At 35.8% G+C, this 26,375-nt stretch overlaps 2 protein-coding genes across 2 annotated transcripts; both read right to left on the bottom strand.

Moving 5' to 3' along the window:
* Positions 1 to 938: 938 nt before the first annotated feature.
* Positions 939 to 10,038, bottom strand: utp4 (UTP4 small subunit processome component). The gene is made up of 17 exons (XM_082182801.1): positions 9,932 to 10,038; positions 9,427 to 9,592; positions 9,087 to 9,275; positions 7,625 to 7,709; positions 7,453 to 7,542; positions 7,139 to 7,344; positions 6,383 to 6,554; positions 6,194 to 6,285; positions 6,005 to 6,101; positions 4,976 to 5,040; positions 4,685 to 4,807; positions 4,368 to 4,521; positions 3,732 to 3,838; positions 1,984 to 2,079; positions 1,695 to 1,880; positions 1,276 to 1,386; positions 939 to 1,182 (listed from the first exon to the last, which is right to left on the bottom strand). Exons 2-17 carry the CDS (start codon positions 9,583 to 9,585, stop codon positions 1,066 to 1,068), a joined length of 2,049 nt encoding a protein of 682 aa, XP_082038927.1. The 5' UTR covers positions 9,586 to 9,592; positions 9,932 to 10,038; the 3' UTR covers positions 939 to 1,065.
* A 1,481-nt stretch (positions 10,039 to 11,519) lies between these two features.
* On the bottom strand, positions 11,520 to 22,406 carry wfdc1 (WAP four-disulfide core domain 1). Its single transcript, XM_082182016.1, has 7 exons — positions 21,949 to 22,406; positions 14,514 to 14,709; positions 14,226 to 14,309; positions 12,444 to 12,584; positions 12,194 to 12,244; positions 12,026 to 12,089; positions 11,520 to 11,913 (listed from the first exon to the last, which is right to left on the bottom strand). The coding sequence occupies exons 1-6, from the start codon at positions 22,066 to 22,068 to the stop codon at positions 12,031 to 12,033; spliced, it is 651 nt and encodes a 216-aa protein (XP_082038142.1). The 5' UTR covers positions 22,069 to 22,406; the 3' UTR covers positions 11,520 to 11,913; positions 12,026 to 12,030.
* Between the last annotated feature and the right edge of the window lie 3,969 nt (positions 22,407 to 26,375).

The raw sequence follows: 26,375 nt of genomic DNA, 5'->3' as shown, positions 1-26,375 counted from the left end.
TTATAATAAAGTGCCATATATAGATATTAAATTGCAACATAAAAAATAAAAGGTTATAATCACCTGTTATACTTATTTCCATACATTATAAGTCCAAACGCCATTGTATTCTTTGAAATACCTAGAAGTAACCTATTTAAATACAATGATTAAGGTAATGCGGTATTACCTTTTTGAAAGTGGTAAAATGAATGAAGTGCACAAGATGTATGAAAAGTATACTTTATTTAATAACGCAATTTAGCACTTATATACTATTATAGTACTTATTTTGAATTAGCTTTTATTTTTACATTTCATCCGGTGATTGCCATTTTTAATAGGTTCTTTGTTTTTATTTCAAGTCATTTTAGTACTTCAAGCACTGATTTATTAAATAAATTTAAATCTCTTTCAACACTTCTAATTTTCATCTACTACTTTTATTTTAGCTTTGTTTCAATTACAGTAGTAGTATTTGAGTTTATTGCAATATCCGCATCACCGGCTATTACATGATAAATGACAATATGTAATGCAGATATTAAACATTTAACAACATAATATCAAAAGTACAACATAATGAAAACAAACTTACAAAAAGTACATGTACAAAATTAGTACAATTCTATAATATTCTTTAAATGTACTTGTGCAAAAAAAAAAAAAACTTGGATCCATAAATAAGTCCTTAAAAGTTTGTCCTGATAAAAGTGCATTCTCATAACATTAAAGATTGGGCAGTCCAAAAGAATATGTTTTACAGACAAGTTGGTACTACAGTATTGGCATTTTGGTGCTTCTTCCCCCTTCAATAAATGCCCATGAGTCAGTCTAGTATTTGTTTCAATTACAGAAAACTATTTTAATAGTTTTAGTTACTAATAACAACATTGATGTCAGAACATACCCAAAGATGTCAAACCTAAAATTTCTAGACAAAAGACCAACACAGAAGGTATGGTAAATTTCTTTTTAATACGGTCTCAGCAGTTTTTACAATGGGGGAAGAGGGGAAAATGTGCAGTCTCTGAATAGTCACTTCCTCAACGAGGCCACACACACACAAACAGGGGAGGTTTACTATTAAGTGGCAAATTTCTTTTGTTTGATGGGTGCAGGCAACTGAGTGAATATGTCCACTAGGGGGCGCTCAACCACCACCAGAGACTGATCTGACATCAGCTCAACATGCAACATCTCCTAAAAGACAGAAAGAGAATAAAAAGTAATTAATTTTCCATCCAAAATTTCAGGAAAAGGAAAAAACACCATGTACATGTTGCTCCCACACACCCTGAAGGTCTTGCAGACTTTGAAAGCATGGCTGCGAGATTTCCTCTTTTCCTTTGGGAGGCTCTTCAGAGTCAGCTGATTGAGGAATTGTGTCTTGGCATCAGGCAGTGGCTAGAACAGACACATTTTTTACAATTCATAAAAAAAAAACAATTAATAATAGATGACCATAAACTACCAGCATTAGAAACATTCAGTTCACAACCATATAAAGATACATGATTCCAACAAATGGAAGATTCTAAAAATACAAAAAAGAAAAAGGAATTGAAGACCGAAAATGTTTAGTGAGAGGTTTCAAAATAATACCACTTGGTTTGATATATAGTTTAGACAATTGCAAACATTAATTCTAAGCGTGGCAAATGCTTTCTGAAGTCACTAAATGTAATGACAGAGCATGACTAAGTCGGTCTCACCAGGCTTTTATCAATGATGCAGAATACGTAGGCATCATGCAGGATGACATGGGAAGGATTTTGGGGATTAAACATCACGTTGAGGCACGGTGTGTCTTTTTCCAGCCAGATATAATGAAGGCCATTCCTCTGCACCGATCTGCTCCAGTCCGTGTATTGTTTCCGCTCTATGGAAAACTCAAACATCTGTGGTGAACAAAAATGCATAAGAACAAGAAAAACAATCTAAGCCACTTCAAATCACAGTTATGCAATTCAATGGAGGTCGCCATAAAAGCTCACTAATTACCTGTTGATCTGCATGTATCATGAATAGACAGTTTGTTTCTGGGTGGATGGCCATGGCGCTGACAGCAGAATTGTATATAGGGACTGTGCAATGAAGCTGAAACATATGAGGTCATTGTTAACTATCAAAATATATTTATATATATATATAGAACCAAACTTTATTAACGTTTATTTATATAACACTTTATACAATACACATTATTTCAAAGCAACTTTAGTGTGATAAACAGAAAAATAATGATTCAATGACACAAACAGATTTCAATTCTGCTGTAAAGTAGTTCATTCAGTTCAGTGTTCATTCAGTTTGGTTAAATAACCATGTAAAGTTAAATTAATCTATAAAGTAGCTTCAGAGAAAAAAAGAAAAAGAGATGTATTGTTCCAGCTCAGTTCAGCTGTAAGCAAAGTGACATGTCTGATGCAATAAAGTCACTCATCCAGATTATCTTGCTCCAAATTAAAGGTAACTAGAGATCTTTAGCGATGATTATTTATTATAATTATTTTATATGATTTATATTATTATACACTTAACCCATTACACATTAACAATTTTAGTTTAACAATTAAGCATTTAGTTTAAATTTATATAAATAGATAATATGTAATATAAATACACTTTAGAATGAATAGATAAAGCTTTAAAAAGGACAACGTGGGAGTTTACATGTTCAAATCTCTGTATACTTAACTATATAAAGTCACTCCACAATTTTAACTTGCACTAATATAGCAACATATTTCAAGTAGCTAGAACTTGCTACAGCCGTATGGATTACTTTTAAAATTACAAGAAAATATCTGAATTACTTCAAACAAGTAACACAAGTAACTTTATTTTCTAATTTATTGACCGACACCTCTCCTATAATGAGGCGTTGTGTGCTGTGTAAACTTGATGGTTATTGTAGTTCTAGACTAAATGTGAGGATTCAGTATCCCTCAAGATGAATAAAAACAGTGTAATGCAAACTCAGAATATTATGCAAACCTGCAATAATTAAATATGTTAAAGAACACAATTTTTTTAACCAATGTCTTTGCTGCTGACCTTAGATGATCCAATTCAACCATACTAATAAAAATAAAAAAGACTTTAGATAAACATTGTTTTTATTGCTGAAGTGTGTTGAACTTTCTTCTGTGTGCTATTCTTCTGCAATTCAGAATGGCAGCACAGCTGAAATGTTAGTTTGAGCTGCGCCCTCTACTGTACACACGTGAATTTGCATTTTCTTAGTTAGGTTAGTTCACCCGAAAATGAAAATTCTGTCAGAAAGTCTTACGGTGTTGGAACAACATGAGGGAGAGTAATTACTGACAGAATTTTCATTTTTGGGTGAACTAACCTAACTAAGAAAATGCAAATTCACGTGTGTACAGTAGAGGGCGCAGCTCAAACTAACATTTCAGCTGTGCTGCCATTCTGAATTGCAGAAGAATAGCACACAGAAGAAAGTTCAACACACTTCAGCAATAAAAACAATGTTTATCTAAAGTCTTTTTTATTCACTTGTTATATCACTTTTTGGCTTGTTATATCACTTTTGATGTGAAAGGGTCTTTACATTTGCCGAAAACAGAACTTTGCTGTTGTTATAAAACAAACAAGCAAGCCCAGACCAGGTGAGGAAAAAGTAGTGATGTAGTGAATTACTTTCCAAAACTTTTAAAGGAGTAACACAATATTGTAAAGCATTTCTTTTAAAAGTAACTTTCCCCAACACTGGACATAAAACACACCTCCTTTGTATGCAGGTTGTAGACGTGAACCTCGTGGTCACTGTTAGCAGAAGCCAACCATTTGCCATCCTCGCTGGCTGCCAATAAGTGAATGGCCTGATGGGAACCTGTTAGAGGAGGATAATCTTGTTACATACACACTTCTGTTCGAAGGTTTGAAGTCTTTAAAAAAGTTTTTAAAAGAGGTCTCTTTTGCTCACCAAAGCTGCATTTATTTGATCAAAATAAACAAGAATATTATTGTAATTTAAGGAAAGTCTTTTTATTATCTTAACATACTTTAAAATGCCATTTATTCCTGTGATGGCAAAGCTACATTTTCAGCATCATTACTCCAGTCTTCATTGCCACATAATCCTTCAGAAATCATTTTAATTTGCTGATTAGATGCTCAAGAAATATTTCTTATTATCAACAATGTTGAAAACAGTTGTGCTGCTTAATATTTTTGAGGAAACCATAATGCATTTTTTTTCAGGATCCTTTGATAAATATAAAGTTACAAAGAACAGCATTTATAATATTTTGTAACATTATAAATGTCTTTACTGTTACTTTTGATCAAAATGCATTAATTTGTGAATCCGTGAAATAAATTTTCACAGCGGCCTAAAGATAAATCCGTATAGTCCTCACCTGACTTAGGTTTAAGGGTGCCCACAAGCTTGCAACCTGATGGGCTGAGCGAGACCACATGCACTGATGAATGTGTGGAGGCGGAAAACAAATGGGAGGAGTCTGAGGAGAAGCACAGCTTGGCTGAGCTGAGAACCTTTGGAATTTTGGATATCTGAATGAAGAAGAAAAAAACAACAACTTTTTAATCAGTTTTCATGGGACCTTTATCTAATGCTATCAGACACTTCAAAATTCAAGGAGAGTCTATGCATTCTTTACCATGCTTCAAAGTTATGTAATGTGTTTTCATGCAGTTCTGTGGAAATCTACAGTACCTTGGTGATGCTGATGTTGTTATTGTCGCAGTGTAGCCTGTAGAGCCCTAAACTGCTGGTTGTGGAATATGCAATCCATTCTCCACAGGGAGATACGGCACTGCAGCGGATGTGATCCTCTCCCTGCAGATAAACATCACAGTTCAATCACTTCATACATTTCAGCAGCACTATGGATGTCACAACTCTCACTACATACTGCAGAAAGTTATACAGATGACTATTCAATATGGAGATTTTAATTTAAACCAACTTTAATGTTAATTTTTTTTTACAAAGCAAGAATGGTACCTTCACTTTCAAATGAAGCAATTTCTCTGGATTTTTTTTAACAAGTAAACTGCTTCCTGGTATGCCTGAAAACAAAAGACAAATAGATAATAAAACCAAGGAAAAATTTTGATTTCATGCCCAAGTCAAATAGAAATTATTTCATACACTATCAGTCAAAAGTCTGGAGACACTCGACTAAACTGGTTTCTCATTATTATAAACTTTTCATCTAAAGGCTTAAGCTTACCTGCTTGATAGTAGTTTTATAAAACGTGCCGACATTCAGTATACATGGGAACTCCTTCAATACTGTATAAAAGTATCTCTGAATGCACCTCACGAAAGAATGAGCTTTAGACGGATGGCTACTTTGAAGCAGCTCAAATGTATGATTTTTTTATGTTTAACATTACAGTCACACACACACTATCTTTCAAAGGTTTGGGGTTGGCATAATGTTGTTTGATGTTTTTGAATAAAGTCTCTTATGCTCATCAAGGCTGCGTTTATTTGATCAAATTACAGTAAAACAGTAATAATGTGAAACAGTATTACAATTTAAAAATAACTTTTCTATTTGAATATATTTGAAAATGTAATTTATTCCTATGATGGCAAAGCTGAATTTTTAGCATCATTACTCCAGTTTTCAGTGTCACATGATCCTTCAGAAATCATACTAATATGCTGATTTGGTGCACAAATATTGAAAACAGTTGTGCTATTAATCTTGGTGGAAGATTTTTTTTTTCAAGAAAGGTTCAAAAGAATTTTCAGCATTTATTAGAAAGGGAAAACTTTTGTAACATTACAAATGTTTTTCTGTCACTTTTGATCATTGCATCCTTGCTAAATAAATACATAATTTTTTTCCTTTTTCTTTAATGTTAGTGTAATTCCCACACTTCTATTTACGCCGCTTCATAGCTTTTTATGGCTTTACTATCATTCTAAAATGTGAAATAGTAATTGTAAAGAATGATTAGGTGGGTCCAAACATATAACTGGTAGTTATGATATGAATATCACATTGAGTAACATCTTCACCTTGTCCTTCACTCTCTCCTAGTCTCCAGAGCTCCAGATGACCAGGGTACTGGAAAAGCATCAGGCCTGCCTTTCTTGCACAGGACACCAGACTCCTCTGCAATGAAAAAAAGCAGAACAAGTCCCTCCCATTAAGAGTCAATTACAAACATGTTTTCTATGTGCATGTCACAATTTCACAATACTCACATGAGGAAAGATAATCTTCTGCAAGCCACAGGCCGATGACTTCACTTCAATCTTGTCTAATAAAGGTCTCACGACCAGCTGCGTGTCCATACCTGAGACGAGAAGGCTCATTTAAACAAAAATACTTCAGTCATGTGATGAAGGCAGCTCTGTTCGAATCATCTAAGAAAAAAAGAAGAAAAAACTCACCTCCCGAAACCACAGCCGTTGTGATCTCCGCCACAGCTCTGACATCATGAGTGTGGTTCCTAAATGTTCTGGTTCTGACCCATTCTTTGTCATTCTTTTCCAGAACCGAAGAGATGAACTGGAACTGTACCACAAATCCTTCTGATGTCCCGGCCACAAAGCTGTGCTCATTCTGTCATTCAAGAGGGTACAATAAGAATTCTCCTATCTGTATTCTTGTAGTATGTCATGTACTCTATATGTACATTAACCAATCAAAAGATTGGGGCCAGTAAGATTTTCGTTCTTTCTTTGAAACAAATTAATTTAGCAAGGATGCATTAAAATGATCAAAGTGACAGTAAATACATCAATAATGTTACAAAAGATTTCTATTTGAATACAGTTCTTTTGAACTTTTAAATGCATCATGGTTTCTACAAAAATATTAAAAAGCATAATTGTTTTCAACATTGATAATAATAAGGAATGTTTCTTGAGCACCAAATCAGAATATTAGAATGATTTCTGAAGGATACTATGGCACTGACACTGCTGAAAATTCAGCTTTGCCATCACAGGAATTGTATTTTAAAATATGTTGAAAAAAAAAAATATATATATTGTTGTTTTAAATTACAGTAATATTTTACAATATTACTTTTTGCTGTATTTTTGATCAAATAAATACAGCCTTGGTGAACATAAGAGACTTCTATAAAAAAGCTAGTCTATAAAGTCATAAATGTGACTGCAAATTCGCAGCAATCTTCTCACCTGAGAGACTGATAAAGCCAGCACGTCACATTTTGAGACATTATGGCTTTTGATTAGTGTACCAGTGTGATCGTTCCACATTTTGACCATTCCCCCAGAGTCTCCACTGATGATGGTCCCATCTGAGAGGTAGACCACACACCACACCATGCACTCCTTACTGCGGGATGTCCCTCTGTCAGTCAGCATTCTGTGAATAGACTGGCCTAAAAAAAACAAATTACACACATGACTACATTTAAGTTCTCCAGCTCATGTACTCGTTCTACATTATTCCAATAAGGTGTTTTGGAATAAAGACAAATTCGGTTTACCTGTCTCCACATTGAAAATCTGGATCATATCTATCATTCCAGCAGCTATTTTGGAGCCGGATGGGTGCCAGGACAGAGAGATGATGCGGCCTATGGAATTAGGTTGACAGATGTTCAGACGTTTTCTATTTTCTAATAAAGTAACCATTCAAGACATGCATCTGAAACTCACCTTTCTGCCTGTCCAGATTTCTCTCAAACTGTATTTTGTCTTCATTCACCGCAAACAATTTCACAGTCCCGTCTTCACAACCAACCTACAAACATTAAACCACAAAATCTGAACAAACTTCTTTTAATGAAATGTCTTGTGTTATCTTTTCTTAAAGTCACTATGAAATCAAAATTGACAATTCTTATTTATGGAATATAATATTTACTATAAATTCATGTTTCAAGTGCCCTCGTAGTTTTAATCAAAATAACTTCCCCTCCCTCTTGCACCAACATCTCTGATAAGTTTACCAGCATGAGGGCAGGACAATCTGTCACTGACATGAGATAACAGAAACTAGCAAACTACAACCATCCAATCAATCAATTAATTGGGCAAAATCAAGTCCCGCCCTACATTTTTTCTTGTTTGAGAAGCCGTTTCACTTGGACATACTTCATAATAGGGGAAAAGAAGACTCTCTCAACTTCTACTTCATGCTGATTTTAAATCACGTGCTATCGTAAATATGAGTTACCTAGTTAAAAACAGGACATAAACACCTTCTCATGTCATATTTAGGGTACTACTGGGAATCTTTGGGATAATTTTGATACCCAAGTTCCCAAGATGGGCATTCCACAAACTTTAATCATGGCCAAGGGGAGAACGATTGCTGATGTGACTGATAATCTTTATTCGTTTTTTCCCACGACAGCTAAATCGCCTTGTCTTTTCGTTAAAGCAGTGCATATTTAAATATAATCATAATGATTTGAAGCATATTGTATGTTTTATACACAGTGGAAATAACCTGTATTTGACATCAATTACAGAATTGTCAGCAACCTGATTATCTTGATAGCACAGTGAATGTTTATATGATTGTCAGTGAAGGGGACACTAAATATCATTTAATAAAATTTTCCAAGAATAAACCTTGTGTCCTTCATGATTCCTGTTCTTTCCGACAACTAAGCTTCTTGAATGCAATGAGTGGGAAGTAGGAAAGTTTCTAGTACATGAAGGCAGCATAATATAAATGGCACTTGTTTTGATAATGAAATACAATGGAGTTCATACATTAGGTGTGGGTGGTTTTTGGGTCACTGAATAAATGAAATGAAAATGAATAAAAATTATCCAAACATTTACTCTCCCACAATTTTACCCTCAATTATGGATATTTTCCTTACAAAAGCGCATCGCTTCATAAGGCATTTATTAACTCCCTGAAGTCGTATGGATTACTTTTATGATAGATGGATGTGCTTTTTTGGGCTTCAAAATCTCAGTTATTATTCACTCCCATTATAAAGCTTGGAAGAGCCAGGATTTTTTTTTATATAACTCCAATTGTGATTGGCTGAAAGAAGAAAGTCATTTACACCTAGGAGGAGGATGGCTTGAGGGTGAGTAAATTATGGGATAATTTTCATTTTTGGGTGAACAACAAACCCTTTAAGGAAAGCAAACCTACCGCTAAGTGTGTTCCTTGTTGATTGCCTGTAATGGCCCAGATTGGCCCTCCATACGCATCTATGGTGTATTTCACTTTCTGGTTTGTCAGGTCATACTCAGTTATTTGACCGTTTAGTCCTGCACTGAACAGACGCTCACCAACCCATGTCAGGCCTTCAATCCCACACTGCTCTCTGCCAGGGATGATCTGTGGACATAAGAAACATTAAGCATCTTTAAACGCACTGTTTGCTGGTCAAAAACAAATGTATCAACATAGCTCTGGTAGCCAAACTTAAGATAAAGCTGTCTATGATCACTCATTTGATAAATATGACAAAGCATTACTTAACGTGTACCTTTCCTTGGAAAAATCTGTCTGAACAGAGGAAAATCTCCACAGCTCCGTCCATCCTCGCCACTGCCATCGTTTCGTTCTGCTGGTTGAAAGCCAGGGCTCTGATTGCTGACGGCATGTAATCAAAGAACCGAACCCGGTGAACTTTAAACTCCCCCATCGCTGATCTGAAATATATGGACATCATAAGAACATTGCTTGTGTCAAAGAAGAGTTCATATTTTGCTCAAGTAACGTTCTGTGTGGACTGGTCACTCGTGATGAAAAACTATACAAGGAGCCTAATATAACTATAAACGTAACGTTACCTGTTTAAATATCAATATTTGCTAAAATATTTGAAAAAAAGTGGCTAGCCGTATCATGTTATGGCTTGTTTCTGAAATGTTCTTTCTGAAGTGACTTAGGTTAACCAACTTTTCAACTTATTTAGGTGACACAGCCTTAATACCGCATGATCCGAGAAGAACGGAATACAATAACAAAATGACAATCTCTTTTCTTACTCTCTTTTCGTATGTATTTTATTCTCTTTCAGATGTTTTTCCGCTTAGAAGTAGTGCACACGTTGTGCTGCAGGATCCACCACGTTGGTTACTCTTGACCCGGGAACGGAAGCCCCTGTCTACAAAAAACTAATTTCAAAATAAAAGTCCCGAAACAACATGAAACAAATTATAATAATTACAATACAGGTTAATTCTATGATAAGAATATAATTACATAAATTAGATTATTAATGTTGCAGGTTTAAAATATTTATTATATAATTTGATCATTCAAGAGAGCTTACATCACTAGCATAATTATGTATTCTTCAAGAAACATTAACATCACACTCTTTCATTCACTTGCAAATATTAAACATTATACAAACAAGTATGTATTTATTATATTATATTATATTATATTATATTATATTATATTATATTATATTATATTATATTAGGTGCCAAGGGAGGACGGTAGATATAACAATATGGTTATGCAAATAATTATGGCTTCACAAACTTTTGTGATCTTTATAGCTTTCTTAGTCTCTTATACTGTCCATGTACAACAGGGATGGACAGCTCCAGTCCTGGAGGGCCACTGTCCTGCAGAATTAAGCTCGAGTTAAGCTAAACTCTGCAGGACAGTGGCCCTCAGTTGCCCATCTCTGATGTAGCGTACAACCCTACTCCAGTCAACAAAACTTAACAGTCTTATAAACTTGCCTTTATGAATGTGAAATTTGGTTAAAATATAAGTAAATTAATTAAAAGCACTTTTCATCTTCGTCATTATAATTAGTGAGGTAGCACTTTATTTTACAGTCCTGTTCCCCATGTACATATATACTTATTATAGTTATTACAAAAACTGGGTACTAAAGGTACTAATCCTGGACCTACCCCTAAATATAACTTTAACCCATGTAGACAGTTACCGTATATTAACCAGTACTTTCTTAGGTAAGTACACTGTAAATACACAAACTGTAAGTGCACCTATACTGTAAAATAAAGTGCAACCATTAGTGAAGCTACAAATTATATTTTCCCATAAAATTGAGAGAGGAAATATGTATTTTACACCACAATATAACTAAATAAGTACGCCAAAATAAATGCAGGATGGTTTCATTATAATTATTACAGAACATACTATTCATATTTATAGCTTTTTAATTTTCTAAATAAAGATTTGCTGGATAAAATCAGTGAATAAAATTTGAAGAGGACATCTTTCTTCGTTACATTCAAACCCCGCTAGCACCATGTATAAAAACATAACACGACACATATTTAGTCAACTGTTTTATTTGGAATTACAATGGAGTAATATGCAGCACCAATTTCAAATGTTTTGATTTATTAAAGGCTGTGGCTTGTCCCACTTGTCAGTCTCTTTAGCTTATCAGAGAGAAGTGGAGAAAACACAGACCTGGACAATGAGTCACAGGTTCAGTAAACAACAATAACCGCAGTTATAGTTTGAAGCACCATGTGAAAAACAAATATTGTATAGTGATGGAGCACAGCTAGAATTTAACTGTTGTTTTGGTTATGGTGAAATAGTTGAGACAATCACCTAAACACATGATAAAAAAAATTAAAAAAACAAGAGTTCAGACTCAGCAGCATAAAAACCACACAAAGTATTATTCTCAAAACTCTCAAACATAGTTAATTCTGAGGGAATGTGCTTTTTACCCAAAGTATGCATACATACTATTAGACAGATATTATTGTATAAGCTCTTTGATCATTTCTGTGTTCTGTTTTTGGCTTTTGTAAGAGGTAGGAAATTTTAGCTTTCCATTTCTGTCTCCATATTAAGCAGCCAAGAAAAATAGCACCAGATATGAATTGATCTCTGGTTTAAGCTGAAGAGAAAGGCTTGTCCAGTTATGTTGGATTTGATGGGTGGGGTTCAAGTATAAGAGTCAGTGGTTACTGGTTACTGGTTACTACCGTCCTCTAAAATGGAACCCACATTCAGTCACCTAAATGAGACAAAAGATAATGCCTCTTGTAAAACAGAAATGACAAAAATTAGGATTCAAAAGTTGGGATTCATATGCATGCAATGGTAAAACTCAACTAAACCCATCTCACCTGTCTCAACCCAAGTGCTTGTGCGGATGTTTCTCATAGCTCACTGCATTGTTGGAGTTACTTCCTGATGAAGAAAGATAAACTCATTGTCAGTTTATTATTAATGGCTGCTTTTATTCTCCCCCTCCCTACAGCTGAAACACAAAATAAATTGGTGGTCATACTAACCTAAATAATCCTTGTAATCTTTGAAGGACTTGTGTCTCAGGCTACGTCCATCTAGAGGGAGAACAGTTAAATGTGTTTATTGTATGAATATTTGATTTAAATATATTAATTCAATCTGCTGTTGTATTTTGAATGTAATCTTGCTTGAAACAATGTTTATAACCACCATACTATAATGTAAAACACATGTTTGAGTGGACAGAGGGATGGATGTATGAATCAACAATTGGATGGAGGAGTCCTTTCAGACCTGAGTTTCCACGCTGTTTGATGCACTGGCCTCGGTTTGGGATCCCAGCAGAGGGGTTTCCTGGGTTGATGATGTGGCACTCGTAACCAGTTGGGCAGAGCAAAGGCTCATCTCCATCCTCTGTGGTGCTGCAGGCCTCAGCTACACATAAACACAGTCAAGCAAGTCACTGGTTTGTGCATGTGTTCTACGGTTTCGTTCCAATGAACTGCAGTAGCCAAGGCGACATCTAGTGTATATATCTATGCACCAGTCTGCGCACACGTCACATGACCAGGAAGCGCGCGCGCCCTCAGAACACTTCGACGTGGCTGTGTTCAAGAGGTAAAAACGATATAAATACAGTTCATTTTCTCACACAAACCGCTCGTTTCGTGTCTTAGGCCATCAATGTGTACTTACGATGGGGAATTGTTTAATTTGGACGATGGGGAATTGTTTTAATTTGGACTCTGTGCATGCTCTTTGAGACAGTGACCATAGACCTGCATTATATGACTGACAGACTAGAACGGTTTGACCTAAAAATATAAAAATTTAAACTACTGCGGAAAAAAAGACACCTACATCTTTGATGCCCTTGAGGTAAGCTAAAACATACCAAAATTAAATTTCAAAGTGAACTATCCCTTTAATTCGTGATTTGGTAATACTGCCAGTAAACCACCTGCAGGTGGCAGTGTCACTGCTAGGGATGTATATATTGAGGGGTCAAGGTTTGGCTGGTTAGCATGGGGCCAGTTAGACCATTCTGTAGAGTTTTCTACAGGTATTATATATATATATTCCTCAAAAAAAAAAAAAAAAAAAAAAGAAAGAAAAGAAAAAAGTTAGCCAAAACCCTTTGACCCCCTAAAATTTCCAATGTGGGTTAATGGTCACATGACATGCAAATAAGTAAATACAATTTTTATATAACAGAACATAAAATATGAAATCCAAAAATCCAAAAAAAATATTTAAGAATAAATATATATTTTTTTATCAAATAAATATAGATATGTCTATAATATAAAATAAAATATATTATAAAATTATATATATATATATATATATATATATACATACATATATATGTTTTTATATATGTATTTGTTTTTATTTTTAAGTTATTTATTTTATTTTAATACTTTTATGATTTAATTATTTATTAGCCTTTCATCAACTCACGAACGCCCTGCAGCTAAATTTTCGAAATGTTCTTATTTTTGATAGATTTTTGGGTAGGGCTTTATTTTACAGCCCTGTTACGCATGTTCCATACATGTAGCCTACTTATTACAGTAATTATAATAACTGGGTAATAACAAGGTACTAACCCCCTGAACTTACCCCTAAACCTAACCTTAACCCATTACCTTATTGCCTACTTCTTAGGTAAGTACACTGTAAGTTGCCTACATGTAAGTGCACGTACTGTAAAATAAAGTGCAACCGATTTTTGGATATGAATAGACCTTATGCAGGGTAGCGTTATATTTAATTGTTGACAAGAATAAAAAACGAGTCTGTGAGGTAGAAGTGTTCAGCTGATGAAACATCTTTCCAAAAAACTTTCAGTACACAAAAACTCCAGAAAACAGCTTTGAAAGTGAAAGTGAAAAATTACATGTGATCTAGGACCTTAATGCCGCACATGTGCCTCGTTTTCATTCACGTTAAGTTCAATACTATTCAGTACTCTAATAAGATTTCTTAATATTGTTCCAAACAACAAATCTTGGTGAGTCAGTCAGTGTGCTGTCACTCTGTGCACTAATTCATTGATTAATCGATACTCACCCTGCAGAACCTCCTCTGGTCCATCTAAAAGCCAGCCGTTCCCTCCTAACCACCGCGGCTTGGGCTGCACCAACCAGTCCAGCACTGACCAAAAAGAAATCAATACACATTATAAGCATGGCCAAAAGTACTTATGATTTACCTTACACACCCTGCTCAGTAACTCACACCTCATGAGAGGATCAATTCATTGTAAAATCCATTTGCTCTATGCTAAAGCAAATGTGTGTGTCTGTGGGGTTGCTTGTGGTGATTATTGAGCATGCAGATCACAGTGTGTTTTCTCACCGGGTGGAGGCTGCACTGACTCCAGGCAGGCGTAGATGCAGCCGTTGTAACAGCACCGTTTGTGTCTCTCACACTCAGAATCTGACCGGCAACCCGGCACCTCACAGGCCCGCTCGGGCAGCATCTGGGGCGGCGGGGGGCAGCGGTCGTTCTTCTGGTGCTGAGTGGTCTGGGGATGATTGGGGTACTCGTAGTCCTTAGAGATAGACAGCATATGTAAGAGGTAATATGGAAAAATAAACCTTCACACAGGGTGATCAGGACCCATAAGCGATTTCTGAGAAATGCTGTTGAAAGTGGATCGAGCACCACAACACACTTATAGCCAATCAGCAGTAGGGGGCGTGTCCACTCATGATGGGGGAGGAGAGAGAGCAAGCAAGAGGGAGATTTGAAGAAAGACTGTAGAAAGAGAGATGGCTGAGAGACATTACAATAGAAAAGGTCAGAGGAATATCACTGTAAAAAGAAGGGTTATGATCAGACGAGAGCTTTTAAGACCCGCGTTATTATTAGAAAAACGTTCAAGCACTGGAGAGAGCTAAGCGGGAAGGCCTGAAAACGGACACAGAGTTTGCTTTGTTTCTGCTTCATACGTGAGTAACATTGATTTTGCTATGTTTCACAGAAACAAAATATGCTGTTGTTGTAATGTTAGATAGTAACAGGACAGTTTTAAGTGTCATTGTCTGTCTGGAGCTGGTGTGCTGCTGGTGACTAACAACAAACTCTTGCTTAAATATACTCTTGTGTACTGTGTGTTCATTTTTTTGTTCTTCCTTGTCGTACGTTAGGCATCTTTATTTTTTTGCAAAGCATTATTTTACTTCTCTTCAGCTAAGGAGACATCCACTCTCGCATTGCGTGTTCGTGCATTTCAGGGGCAGAGCAATGAAGGGAGGGCTGTGTTTGTTTGGGTTGATTTCAAATATTAGCTGTGTTTCTCAGTGTTTCTTTTAGTTAATGTTTTTTTTATTTATGGTTTCAGTTTTAGATAATATCTAATAAGAAAAAGAAAACACTTTGCAATCGGCTTAAGCGGTGTGCTACGAGAGACACAAAAGTAGCACTGGTTTTAGTTCCCTGGAAGAGCTGTCAGAAATACAGTGTTTCCAAGGACAAAGTTTTATGTCTCTTATAGCCCATGACACTGTTTTCTCTGATGTAGCACTGTTTGAATAACGGGAACACTGTTCAGGAACATAATACCTCTCATACAGATGCTGGGTAAGAAAAAAGGCTTTTCATTCAAGTCTGGGCCTTTCTACTCCATAGTTTTCTTCCTCCCATGGGTTCTTCAATGGGCTCATAGATCTGCCTGAGCCAGGTTTCAGTTTGCACTAGAGGTACTCTTTAGGGGTGAACTCTATTCTGAGTCCTCCTCCATTCTCTCGCTCTTGCTTTTCTTTGTACACCCTTTCTTACCCTGGCCAAGTATATACTAAAAATGCTGCTGAAAATCCAGCCCAGAGCTGTTTAGAATGCAGACTTGTATGAGCTGGTGTTCAGAGCTTCATTCTTCTCCTCTGCGTCTTTTATTACAGCCCAAGTCGAAATGTGGCTGTGATTTTGTTTGCTAATTAAATTATGGGTTTGTGAACTGCATGCATCTTAAAAACTCAGCATGTTCATTGGCAAGTTTGGAGCTTTGCTTTCGAACAGACTTTTAAAATAAAAGCAAATGTCTGGCATGAGCCCATTGCGGTTGTTTTTACAATTATATTAGATTGTCTTTTTACAGAGTATAAGAGCAATTACTGTACATGGGGTCAGTAAGACTTAATGTTTTTGAAAGAAGTCTCTTACGCTCACCAAGGCTGCATTTATTTGATCAACAATGTGTGACATATTAAGACAATTTAAAATAACTATTTTCTGTTTTAATAAGGTTTAAGATTTATTTCATTCCTGTGATGGTGGAGCTGAATTTTCAGCATCCTTATTCCACTCTTCAGTGTCACATGATCATTCATTCATTTTAATATGCCGATTTGGTGCTCAATTCTTATTATCAATGATACAAACAATTCTGCTTATATTTAGCAGACACGTTTATTTGAAATATACATAAAAGTAAAAGTCGTTACTCTCACATTTAATACATCCTGGTTAGAATCAGTCTGCCTTTGTTTATTTAACGTACAGATTATATTTCCTCAAGAGGAAGTGGAAGTGTCCTCTTCCTGTCTGGAATAGGTCCCCCGATGCTATACTGTATATGTCTTCCTGCTTATCTCTCCCAAATTCTCTGTTCTTGCTGATCAGATATCACAACAGTTTGTTCTGGCCCCCTGATTTGATCGGACAACGATGCTGATATTTCAGTTAACAACACAGGATCTTTTTACCGTTTGATGCTTCTTTTGCTAGTGTCTTAACACAAATGCAAGCAAAATATTGTAAAAGAGGTGTGTCCTTGTCTGGTGAAAAATGTGTGCACTATTAACTGCCGCATGAGAGCAGCCTATTATTTTAATGTAACCAATGCTGGGTTAAGCACTGCAGAATTACACTCCCTCATCCCTCCAGAGGCCACAAAACATCCTTTACTTCCCATTTAAATTGTAACTCCACCCTATTACTGCTCAACATCCTTCAGGTTCACTGAGTTGAGGCCCCTATTAGTATGGACAATAAGATTTGAACTAAATACATGTTGACATACTTAGCACTCTGTAGTGTGGCCTTCTAAGCAGTCATTAAGATAATTACGAGAGGAAAACTAAATAGCCCCCTTTCCTCTCTCTCAAAGTTCCTCCAATGTGCTGTGATTTAAGTCTAGACGTCTGCATGTTAATTTCCTGCTGAGTTCTGGGTATTTTACAGCTTCGTAGGTGCTTCGGAGGCTTGGCTCAGTCTTAGTTGAGCTGAGTGGAGTGAGTAGGATGGGGTCTGTGTGATTGGCAGATCTGAAGATGGGAACCGAAAGCTTGATGAGAGAAAGGGTTAAGGTCACCTGTTTCAGTGTTTCAACTCTTTTCCTGATAAACTCTTTCCTGATTATGGTGCTAAGCTCTTTGAAAAAGTTTAGCAGTCCCTTTGTGATGTAGACTATTTTTGACTATCGACATGCCATGAGGTTGGTTGAGTTAAATTGTACATTAGCAAGATTATTTTCCCTTCCCCTTAAACTTATTGTAATACTGTTTGTATCATTTAAATTAATGGTGATGTGCATCATGTAATGTCAATTGGTGTAGATTCTATCAAACATGGGGTTTGAACATACATACCAGCTAAACATACCTTGCTATAAACATCCGCATCACATTAACTGCTTAACAACCACTCAAATCACCCTAGCAATGCCCTAGCAACCACCCAGAACACACTAGAAACTGCCTAGCAGCCATAAAGTAAGTAACACCCTAGAAACAGCCACCCAGAACACTCCAGCAACCACATATCAATGCCTAAGTAACAACCCAGAAAACTGCCTAAAACACCCTATAGCAACAATACCTTGTGCCGAGTTTTACTATGGCAAGTGTCACTCTCATTTTCTTCAAAAACTTGAGGTTGAATGACTACGGCCTGTTTGAAAATCTACACTGTAAAAATGATATTATCAATAAGTTATGACAAAATGTTTTTATATTGCTTTAAAGGTATAGCTGAGGATTTTCTTTTTCCGGGTGGGTAGCCTATTCTATTGGTCCACCTAAGTGTCAATCATTCTGGTGATATGTTTACGTAAGGCCGTCGTACGTGCTCGTCCCTAGGTAGTTTTCGCTTTCTGCGCATGCGCACTTTCAGGTGTATTATGTGTGATGAGTTACGGTTTCAGCCATTCCTTTGAAAATGGCTGAGGGTCGAAAGAGAAAAAATGTATACGAAGTGTATGATAAGAAGAGAAAGGCTGCAGAATATAGAAACAAGACCAGAGTGATTTTGGGTGAATATTTCACACGCTGGTGTGCGCTAAAAGCACAGGTTGGGCTTCCCACTCGCGAAGATTCTACTCGACAGGTAAAGTTTGGCATGCTATTTGGAGAAATCCATTTAAAATCACTGCTAGTAAAAGTTAATGTAAGCTATGATTAGCGATGCTAGCCCTGGCACAAGTCATGGACACAGTAAACATCTCAATTTGTCTAAAGTAGCCTTATGACCAAATGGTAAATGGTATCACGCTGAAATGTTCTAAATCCTTGTGTGTTCATTTTTGATAATTCCAATGTGTTCACCATAGTATTTATTACACAAATGCAACAAGCTACTTCTCCATTGCATATCATGTCTTGAGTCCTCGGTCACTCAATCGATCAGTATAATAAGTAAATAAAACAAGGAAGGGCATTTGACATTTTGTCTTGCATGAATGCTCTCTCGTGCACATGTTTAATAGGCGTTCCCTCTCGGGAGCAGATAGAGTGTTGCGCATGTGCATTTTTAAAAAAAATTGGAGAGGGCGGGTCTTTTCTAAAATTCGGAAAGATCCTCCGCTATACCTTTAACTTATCAAAATGTTAAGCAATTTTCAATTTGTTTTATGTTATACAAGATTCAACTAATTTTTATTTAGGCAGCAACTTTTTTTTCTTTTTTTAGTGTAATGGGTAGGTAAAATTTTGAAATAAGTTCTTAATGAAAAGTTCACGTAGGCTATTTTATCTAAACATTACAGAAATATTTTATGGGCATGAGAATGTTTTTTACAAAGCCTCTGCATCTATAGATTTTTTTTTTGGACTGTAAACCATGTTTATGTTTGATTTTCCGGTGAAACGGCTATTTCTATCTCAGCTGACTGGGATTACCGTTGAACGCCCTCTGCATCAGAACACATGACTGCTGTACAACTGCTTTAGCTTGAACTCATGTTGGGTATTAGCTGGAGTTGAAACACCACAACAGTCAAATTCTTCTTCAAGAACTTGTATATAAAGATAATGATTCCCTAAATGACTGTCATGCAGTTAGCTTCTTTAACACTGGACAATGAGAAGCTTCCAACAAGTTCCAGGGTGTTAATCAAATAATTTAAGCTCCAAATTAATGATTAATATCTTGCAAAAACTAAAAATGTATGATTACTCTTGCAAATGCTATTTATGGTGCAAAACATTAACAGCTCCATCAAGTATGAAATAACCTGCCATGCAAGCAGATACTGCACTGTTGATTTAGAGTCTATGAGCAAATAGAACCTGAAAGAGGAAGACAGACACTTTGCATCGCCTCAGGACGTTGTTGACAGGTTGATCTAAAACATCTGTCATCATCTGTCAGCTTTTGAACCGTTCGCCCTTGGCTTGTTAATCGTCACTGTGGACCTCAGATATTGATGGGGTTGTGAGGATACAGCAAAGTTGAGATGACCACTCACATGCCTTTACATGTCCTACAGAGACACAGACTGAGCTGTTATATGCTGTAAAAAGCTTTGATTCCACATTAGTCTTTTGTGATGGCTATCTTTACAAAGATGAATGAGAAATGTTCAGCTTTATAATCATGCCATTTTACTTTAGCAAATCCAAACCCTACGAAACAAACTCATGGATTGATTACATTCTGATTCAGAGTAAAACAGCCACAAGCATTTTTTAGCACAAATGCTTTGAAAGGATAAATAACCCATGGTTGTTCGCAGTCACGAGTGAGCTGGGAGCCAGCTGGACAAGGATGGCTTTTGGACTGCTTCAGGCCCACCCAGAAAATACAGAATGCTTGCTCAAACCCACTTTCTCTCTACTCCAACAACAAAAAAAACAGTTCATCTACTTTTCTGACTCGTGTTATTGCTGTTTTTTTATATTAAGAGAGGTCACATCAGTGGAATGATCTCAGTTTCCCTCATTGTGAACCTAATTATGATTCATTGAACATTGTACTGTGTCTATACCCATACTTCATCAGTTCACACCAAGAAAGAGAAAGAGAGGACATAGGGAAGATAGCAGATGTTACTTGTCATAATGCCTAATGGAAAGATACATTAACGAATAAAAATGAATGAGAGGACTTTTAAAGACAAAATCAGAAAGAAGACAGCTCACATAACATGATACAAATAAGAGTTACTAGAAGGTTACTTTGGGCACGCTCCATTTCCTGTGGCATGTGAATGGATCCGTTTGTAAATCTTGTCAATCTTGAATTCCACAGAGGAGCCGTAATGAGAATAACTCTGGAATGCAGTCAGTTGAGAAGGGATATCCATCCGGTGCAAATTCCATCTTGTTAATTGTTATTAATCAAACCTACACTTATCGGGACTAATGAGCAGAGGGCCAGAAACCTGCTGCCTAAAGTCCTTATGTGCTTCTGTTGCACACACAGGCCTATACTGTCTGAGTATTCGACCGTAAGCACAGCAACTCCACTGGAGTCACAGAGACACAGTGTATTCATTATACTCCCCCCACACTGTATGGACCTAAAAGTCTCACAGATGCCAACCTCCGCCAACACTGCCTTCACTAACAACAAAGGGCCAAAGTGTACCATGGTATTACCATTTTCCCGTTCAAACGTACATCAGGATATCATACAGTGCACATTTGCATACTACTACTTATTTGAAGTTGATGGTATTCAGAAAATAAAGTATTGAAAGTAGGTAAATAGTTATATATAAACAGCTCAAAATATAAACCATAAATCAAAATAATAAAACAAGATATATTCCATGATCAACATGTGAATATACATGAATATGGTATGACATGGTACAATGGTAATACCATTTTTTAGACATGTACCATGGTATATTACTATGGTCGGTATACCATTCACTAACTTAGTATCAAAATACTATGGTACAGGAACATGGCAATCATGCAGTTATCACATTAGATTGCATATTTGCATATGTATTTTAATTAATAATAAAAAATATATAGATAAAAAAATATATAAAATATAGTATAGTTATAAATAAATATTTTTCCTGCTCAGCACAAAAATGTTTTCCTTTCCGTTCAAAAAGTACCAACAAAGTGACACATTGTAATGTCTATATAATGTAATTTTTGTAATAGTAATACCATGTTTTTTTATGTTTACCATAGTGCCATGCAAATATCATTTACATTTTTTACATTTTTTGGTAAAGAATTTTATTTTATTTCACAATATTACCATTTTTTCTGTTTTTTGATCAGATAAATGCAGCCTTTTTCAGCATAACAGTCTTCTTTCAAAAAAAAATTTTCTTTATAACAGACTTTTTTCAAAAACATAAAAAAAAAATCTTAGTGTACATTGTATATTTCTTTCACTCACAGGATTCGATTTTAATTTCAAAAAGTGACCGCTTATCAAATAAATGCAGCCTTGATGAGCATAAGAGGCCTCTAGTGTCCAAGTGTGCACACACACACACACACACACACACACACACACACACACACACACACACACACACACACACACACACACACACACACAAACACACACACATACACACACACACACACTGAATCCTCACCTTTTGGTTGAGTCCCCTCTTCCTGATCATGCGTGCATTCCCTGAATCAGATGCCAACAGCAGAAAGAAAAAGAACAGCACAACCGGCACAAACCCAGTCCGGATCTGACAGCCCGGCATGGTCCCGCTCTTTCAGCCTGACGCTCCTTCTTCTTCTCTCCCAGTAATCCTCAGACTTTTGAAGTTGCTCCCGCCGTTCAAAACTTTCTTGTTGGACGTGTTTATGTTGTGACTTCCTCCAGCGTTTATGTGTGTTTAAGGTCTCTGTCCTGTTGTGGTTACATAAATTCTTCTACAGGAGAGTTTCTAGTGCCATATAAAACCTGCAGAGAATGAACACAAAGGACACCACAGCAGGAGTGAGTGGAGGAGAAGTCAAAGACAAAAAAAGAGAAAAAGAGACAGCTGTCTGTGCATCGGTTATTCTGAGGAGAGGGTTAAATGTGTCTACTGACACGAAAAAGCACATGGTTACTCAGAGAGGGAGGGAATGAGAAAGAGAGGGAGGGCGAAAAGACAAAGTTGAGATCCTTTCAAAGTTGAGAAAGAGTTTTTTTCTTAGACTTTTCCTTTGGCCAGGCATCTTTATTAATGTCATTTTATGACAGTTTTCAGGCCTGATACACAAACTTGTGTCTGCATCTGGAAAATACATCTGTGAAATATTCAACAAAGCAAAAGTACTGTAGAAAATCTTATACTTCACATGTTTGCTTTTTCTTAAGGAAATGTTATTCCATACTGAGGTTTATCATGTGATCTGTTAGTGTGTGTGTGTGTTCATTTCCATGGGATAAAACAGACTGGGCAAACCAGCAGAAAGAATGAAAGCATGTGGTGAATTCTGAGGAAGGGGCCACTAGAGTCTTTGAAATTTCACGTTCCCTCCTAAAGTAGGACATCCCGCCTCCTGCCCCACACTCTCTGTACGCGTGTGTACCCCTGCTACAGGGGCTGAGGGGGAAAAAAAAACTAAGGAATGCTAAGTCCATTTTAACCTTTAACACCACTGCTTTTACTGGACGCAGACACTTGTGATTATTTTAGGGTTTAGAAGACATATATACAGAATATTCCCAAAGTGTAAGAAAATTATTCCAGAAATGTCATTATATCCCAGGTAATCTGTTAAAAAACAACGACAAAAACATCACAACATGTCTGTTTATGGCATGTCTTAAATTTTAGGAGTATGTTGCTATATTAAAGGAATGCAACAGCGTTAGTACAAGTTGTTATAAGTAGTTATTATAAGTGTTATTAGTCTAGTCAGGTATTTATGAACTTTACACAATGTACATTGTGTCATGTGCAGGTATTTTCCCTTTTTTTTTTTTGGATTTTTTTTCCATACACAAATTAGTTATTAAGCTATAAAACTACTTAATTACTTAATTTGAACTTTCATTCATGTAAATGCATTAATGTAAAAATCACTAGAACAATATTAGTTGTCTGCTGACAATTTTTTTATTGTTTGCTTATTTTTTTTTTTTATATCGTGCAAAAGTTCATGTATTTCAGTCATTCATCTTAAAAGGTGAAACTAATATATTATATAGACTCATTACATGCAAAGTGAGATATTTCAAGCATTTATTTGTTATAATTTTGATGATTATGCCTTACAGCTTATGAAAACTTTCAAAATTTCTGAGATTTTGAATGTAGGGTTTGCATAAGCTGTAAGCCATAATCAAAATTATAACAAATAAAGGCTTGAAATATCTCACTTTGCATGTAATGAGTCTATATAATATATTAGTTTCACCTTTTAAGTTGAATTACTGAAATAAATGAACTTTTGCACGATATTCACATTTTTCGAGTTTCACCTGTATTTGCGTGTTATTCATTTTTGTCTGTATATATGTCTGTGTATGTTACTATGATATTTTTTTGATAAATGTTTGTTTGGTAGGTTACAACCTGTTGGTTTGAATATTGGTCTGAATGCTTTATTTTATATGTGAAATTTGTGATAACTTGCTTTACTTTCATTTTAGATCGCCTTTTTAATGAACTGTCAAGGAACAATAGATGAAAATTAGTCTTGCTCCTGTTAAATGAATTAAAGAACGAATGATTTTTTTTTTCTGTTTTCAAGAAATTATCAAAAAGTTATCTGATATAATTAACAGCAAGTAAAAAAAAACCTAAAAAAACATTTGATATGTTTTTAAATGTTCCATTCACAGTTATTTGCTATGGCCCAGTACTTTTTCACTTCAATTCATTTAAACTTGAAGGTAAGAAAGAATGACTTGTGAAAAAAAAAAATCTGCATAAAAACACCTGCATGGCATGACTACAATAATTGAAGTGAATGCACATGTGTCATCTGATGCGCAGCTGTTCTGATTCTTTTGATCTATAATTTTTGTAAAGCTTTAATACAATCAGTCTCCGACCTCTATACGATCAGCAAAGATCAGTCCAGGAACACAGCATGTTTATAATGATCATAGACTATAAATCTGAACTGCCCAACATCTTTCTCAGCATCTGTCGAGTAAACAAGAACCATGTGACAGTAAAATTCAAGCTGTTGTGTGAGAAAAACCTCTTTAATGTTGCTCGTACTGCAAACCTCCAATGTTCGTGGTGTTGTTGCTCTTTTATTATCTGTACAACATGATTGGTGTATTGTGGAAATAAGCTTTCATGATTTACGTGTGGATGAAACAAAATAGGGGCCTGACCTCACTGTGCTCCGGAAAGAAAGAAGATAAATCTGGAAGAATAAATGCTATGTTTCTTTTTCTCTCTTTTTACGTCTCTCCCTTTGAAACAAATACCTTTGATTCTTGCATGTAGGTGCATGTAGGCTAAGTGATGTGGGCTTCAGTGTGTGTGTTGTCAGGCACTTGTAGACACTTTAGTGTTACACAACTCTTTAACAGAGTCATCCTAATGTAATATTTTCTCAAATATTTCAAAAACTGTATTTCCTTTCATATCTCCATTAGGGCCACATCAGTCTACTGGTTCTCATAGGAGTTCATACCAAACTTTCTACAGCTGTTCCTTTCATTCCTGTTTAGGACAGCCCCTCTCATTTGTCCCCATTATAGGCCCACCCAACCGAGAACGACAGAAAATGAGAGAAAGAGAGAGTAAGAGAGATCTCTTGTATCGGTTTTCTGTGTTCTACAGAATAAAGTAAGTTATATAGATATTCAACGGCATGAGGGTGAGTAAATAATGACTTTATTACATTTATCAAAACAATTTCTTTTAATGTTGGTCCAACCTAAAAAAAAATTGATTACAGAGGTTTAACTAATTTTCTCATGTCAATTTTGTTCATCATTATACACAATAATATATATAATGAACAGAAAAGAAAAGAAAAGACTGGTGTCATAACATTACTAGATCACTAAGAGTGACCACAGACTTAGCACTCCTAAATGTCCAACATAACTGAACTTTAAACACTAACATGTCCTTCCCTTTACTGAAAAAATAAACAAACATAAATAACACTTAATCCTAAAATGTACTCTCATAATGCAGTCCCTTGCAAGGTATTCTGGGAACTACAGATCCGGAGCCCAGTAAGTTGTCAGCAAAAAATTGATTCATGTAGTTTTAACACATGAATGAAGTAAACTTCTACTTTAAATTTGAGGTGGATTGAACACAATGAAATTAAGTTCATGTCACCTTTAATTATATAAAAAAAAAAAAAAAAAATTTGCAATTGCAAGAAAAGTCATAACTGTGAGTTTAGGCCTATGTCTCGTAATTGTGAGAGAAACTAAATAAAAATTCATAATTGCATGGGCAGATTTATGATATACGTTTTTATTATTTTATTCCATGGTGGAAAAAAGCTTCCATAAATATTTTATCTAATGAGGTACAGTATACAAGTAAAAAAAAAAATCTACCTCATAGTGTGTGCAGAAAGAGCACAGCCTGTCCATTTTTAGTGCAGTATAATTTTGTAAAGGTATTGTAAGCCTAATAGATCTTAAAAACCACTGGCTTATGATGCTTTTGGGAAATGCAGCCCAGGTCTGTCTGTGTTTGAAAGGTTGTGTTTGCTCAGTCTGTACATAGTATTTACCTATTCTAGTTTCTTACTTTACAAAGAGTTGGGCACATTAATCAGCTGTTCTGACACTTTGAATTTTCTGTTCAGGCAGAATTCCAATTTGTTGTAATTTCTGTCCAATTTCTCAGGTATTTTTCCTTTTGTCTTTGATATTAGATTCAGTCTAATTCAGTTTTCATCCTGAGGCTTCACTGAACGTTTCCATCAAGCAAGGTCACAAAACGGCTGTTTCTGGGGTTCCTGCCTAACTTGGACTATATGAAGGTCAAAGTGAAGAGGCCGGGATTTACGGGAGGGAGATATGTCTGGAGAAGCGGATCTGGGATCTGTTATTCCACTTTACTCCATCAACTGTTTCCAATTA

This window comes from Leuciscus leuciscus, assembly GCF_965113295.1.
Source record: "Leuciscus leuciscus genome assembly, chromosome: 10".
NCBI classification, from domain to species: Eukaryota; Metazoa; Chordata; class Actinopteri; order Cypriniformes; family Leuciscidae; genus Leuciscus; species Leuciscus leuciscus.
This window is presented reverse-complemented; position numbering and strand designations above follow the sequence as displayed.

Bases quoted from the DNA above. Each gene is read 5' to 3' on its own strand.
- utp4 (XM_082182801.1), bottom strand. From the start codon at position 9,585: ATGGGGGAGTTTAAAGTTCACCGGGTTCGGTTCTTTGATTACATGCCG. The intron at 6,555-7,138 runs GTGAGAAGATTG...CTTGAATGACAG, and splicing joins TGGCTTTATCAGTCTCTCAG to AATGAGCACAGCTTTGTGGC. The intron at 2,080-3,731 runs GTGTGTTTTATG...CATATGTTTCAG, and splicing joins ACAACCTGCATACAAAGGAG to CTTCATTGCACAGTCCCTAT.
- wfdc1 (XM_082182016.1), bottom strand. From the start codon at position 22,068: ATGCCGGGCTGTCAGATCCGGACTGGGTTTGTGCCGGTTGTGCTGTTC. The intron at 12,245-12,443 runs GTCTGAAAGGAC...TTCTCCCTCTAG, and splicing joins CAAACAGCGTGGAAACTCAG to ATGGACGTAGCCTGAGACAC. The intron at 12,090-12,193 runs GTTAGTATGACC...TTTCTTCATCAG, and splicing joins AGATTACAAGGATTATTTAG to GAAGTAACTCCAACAATGCA.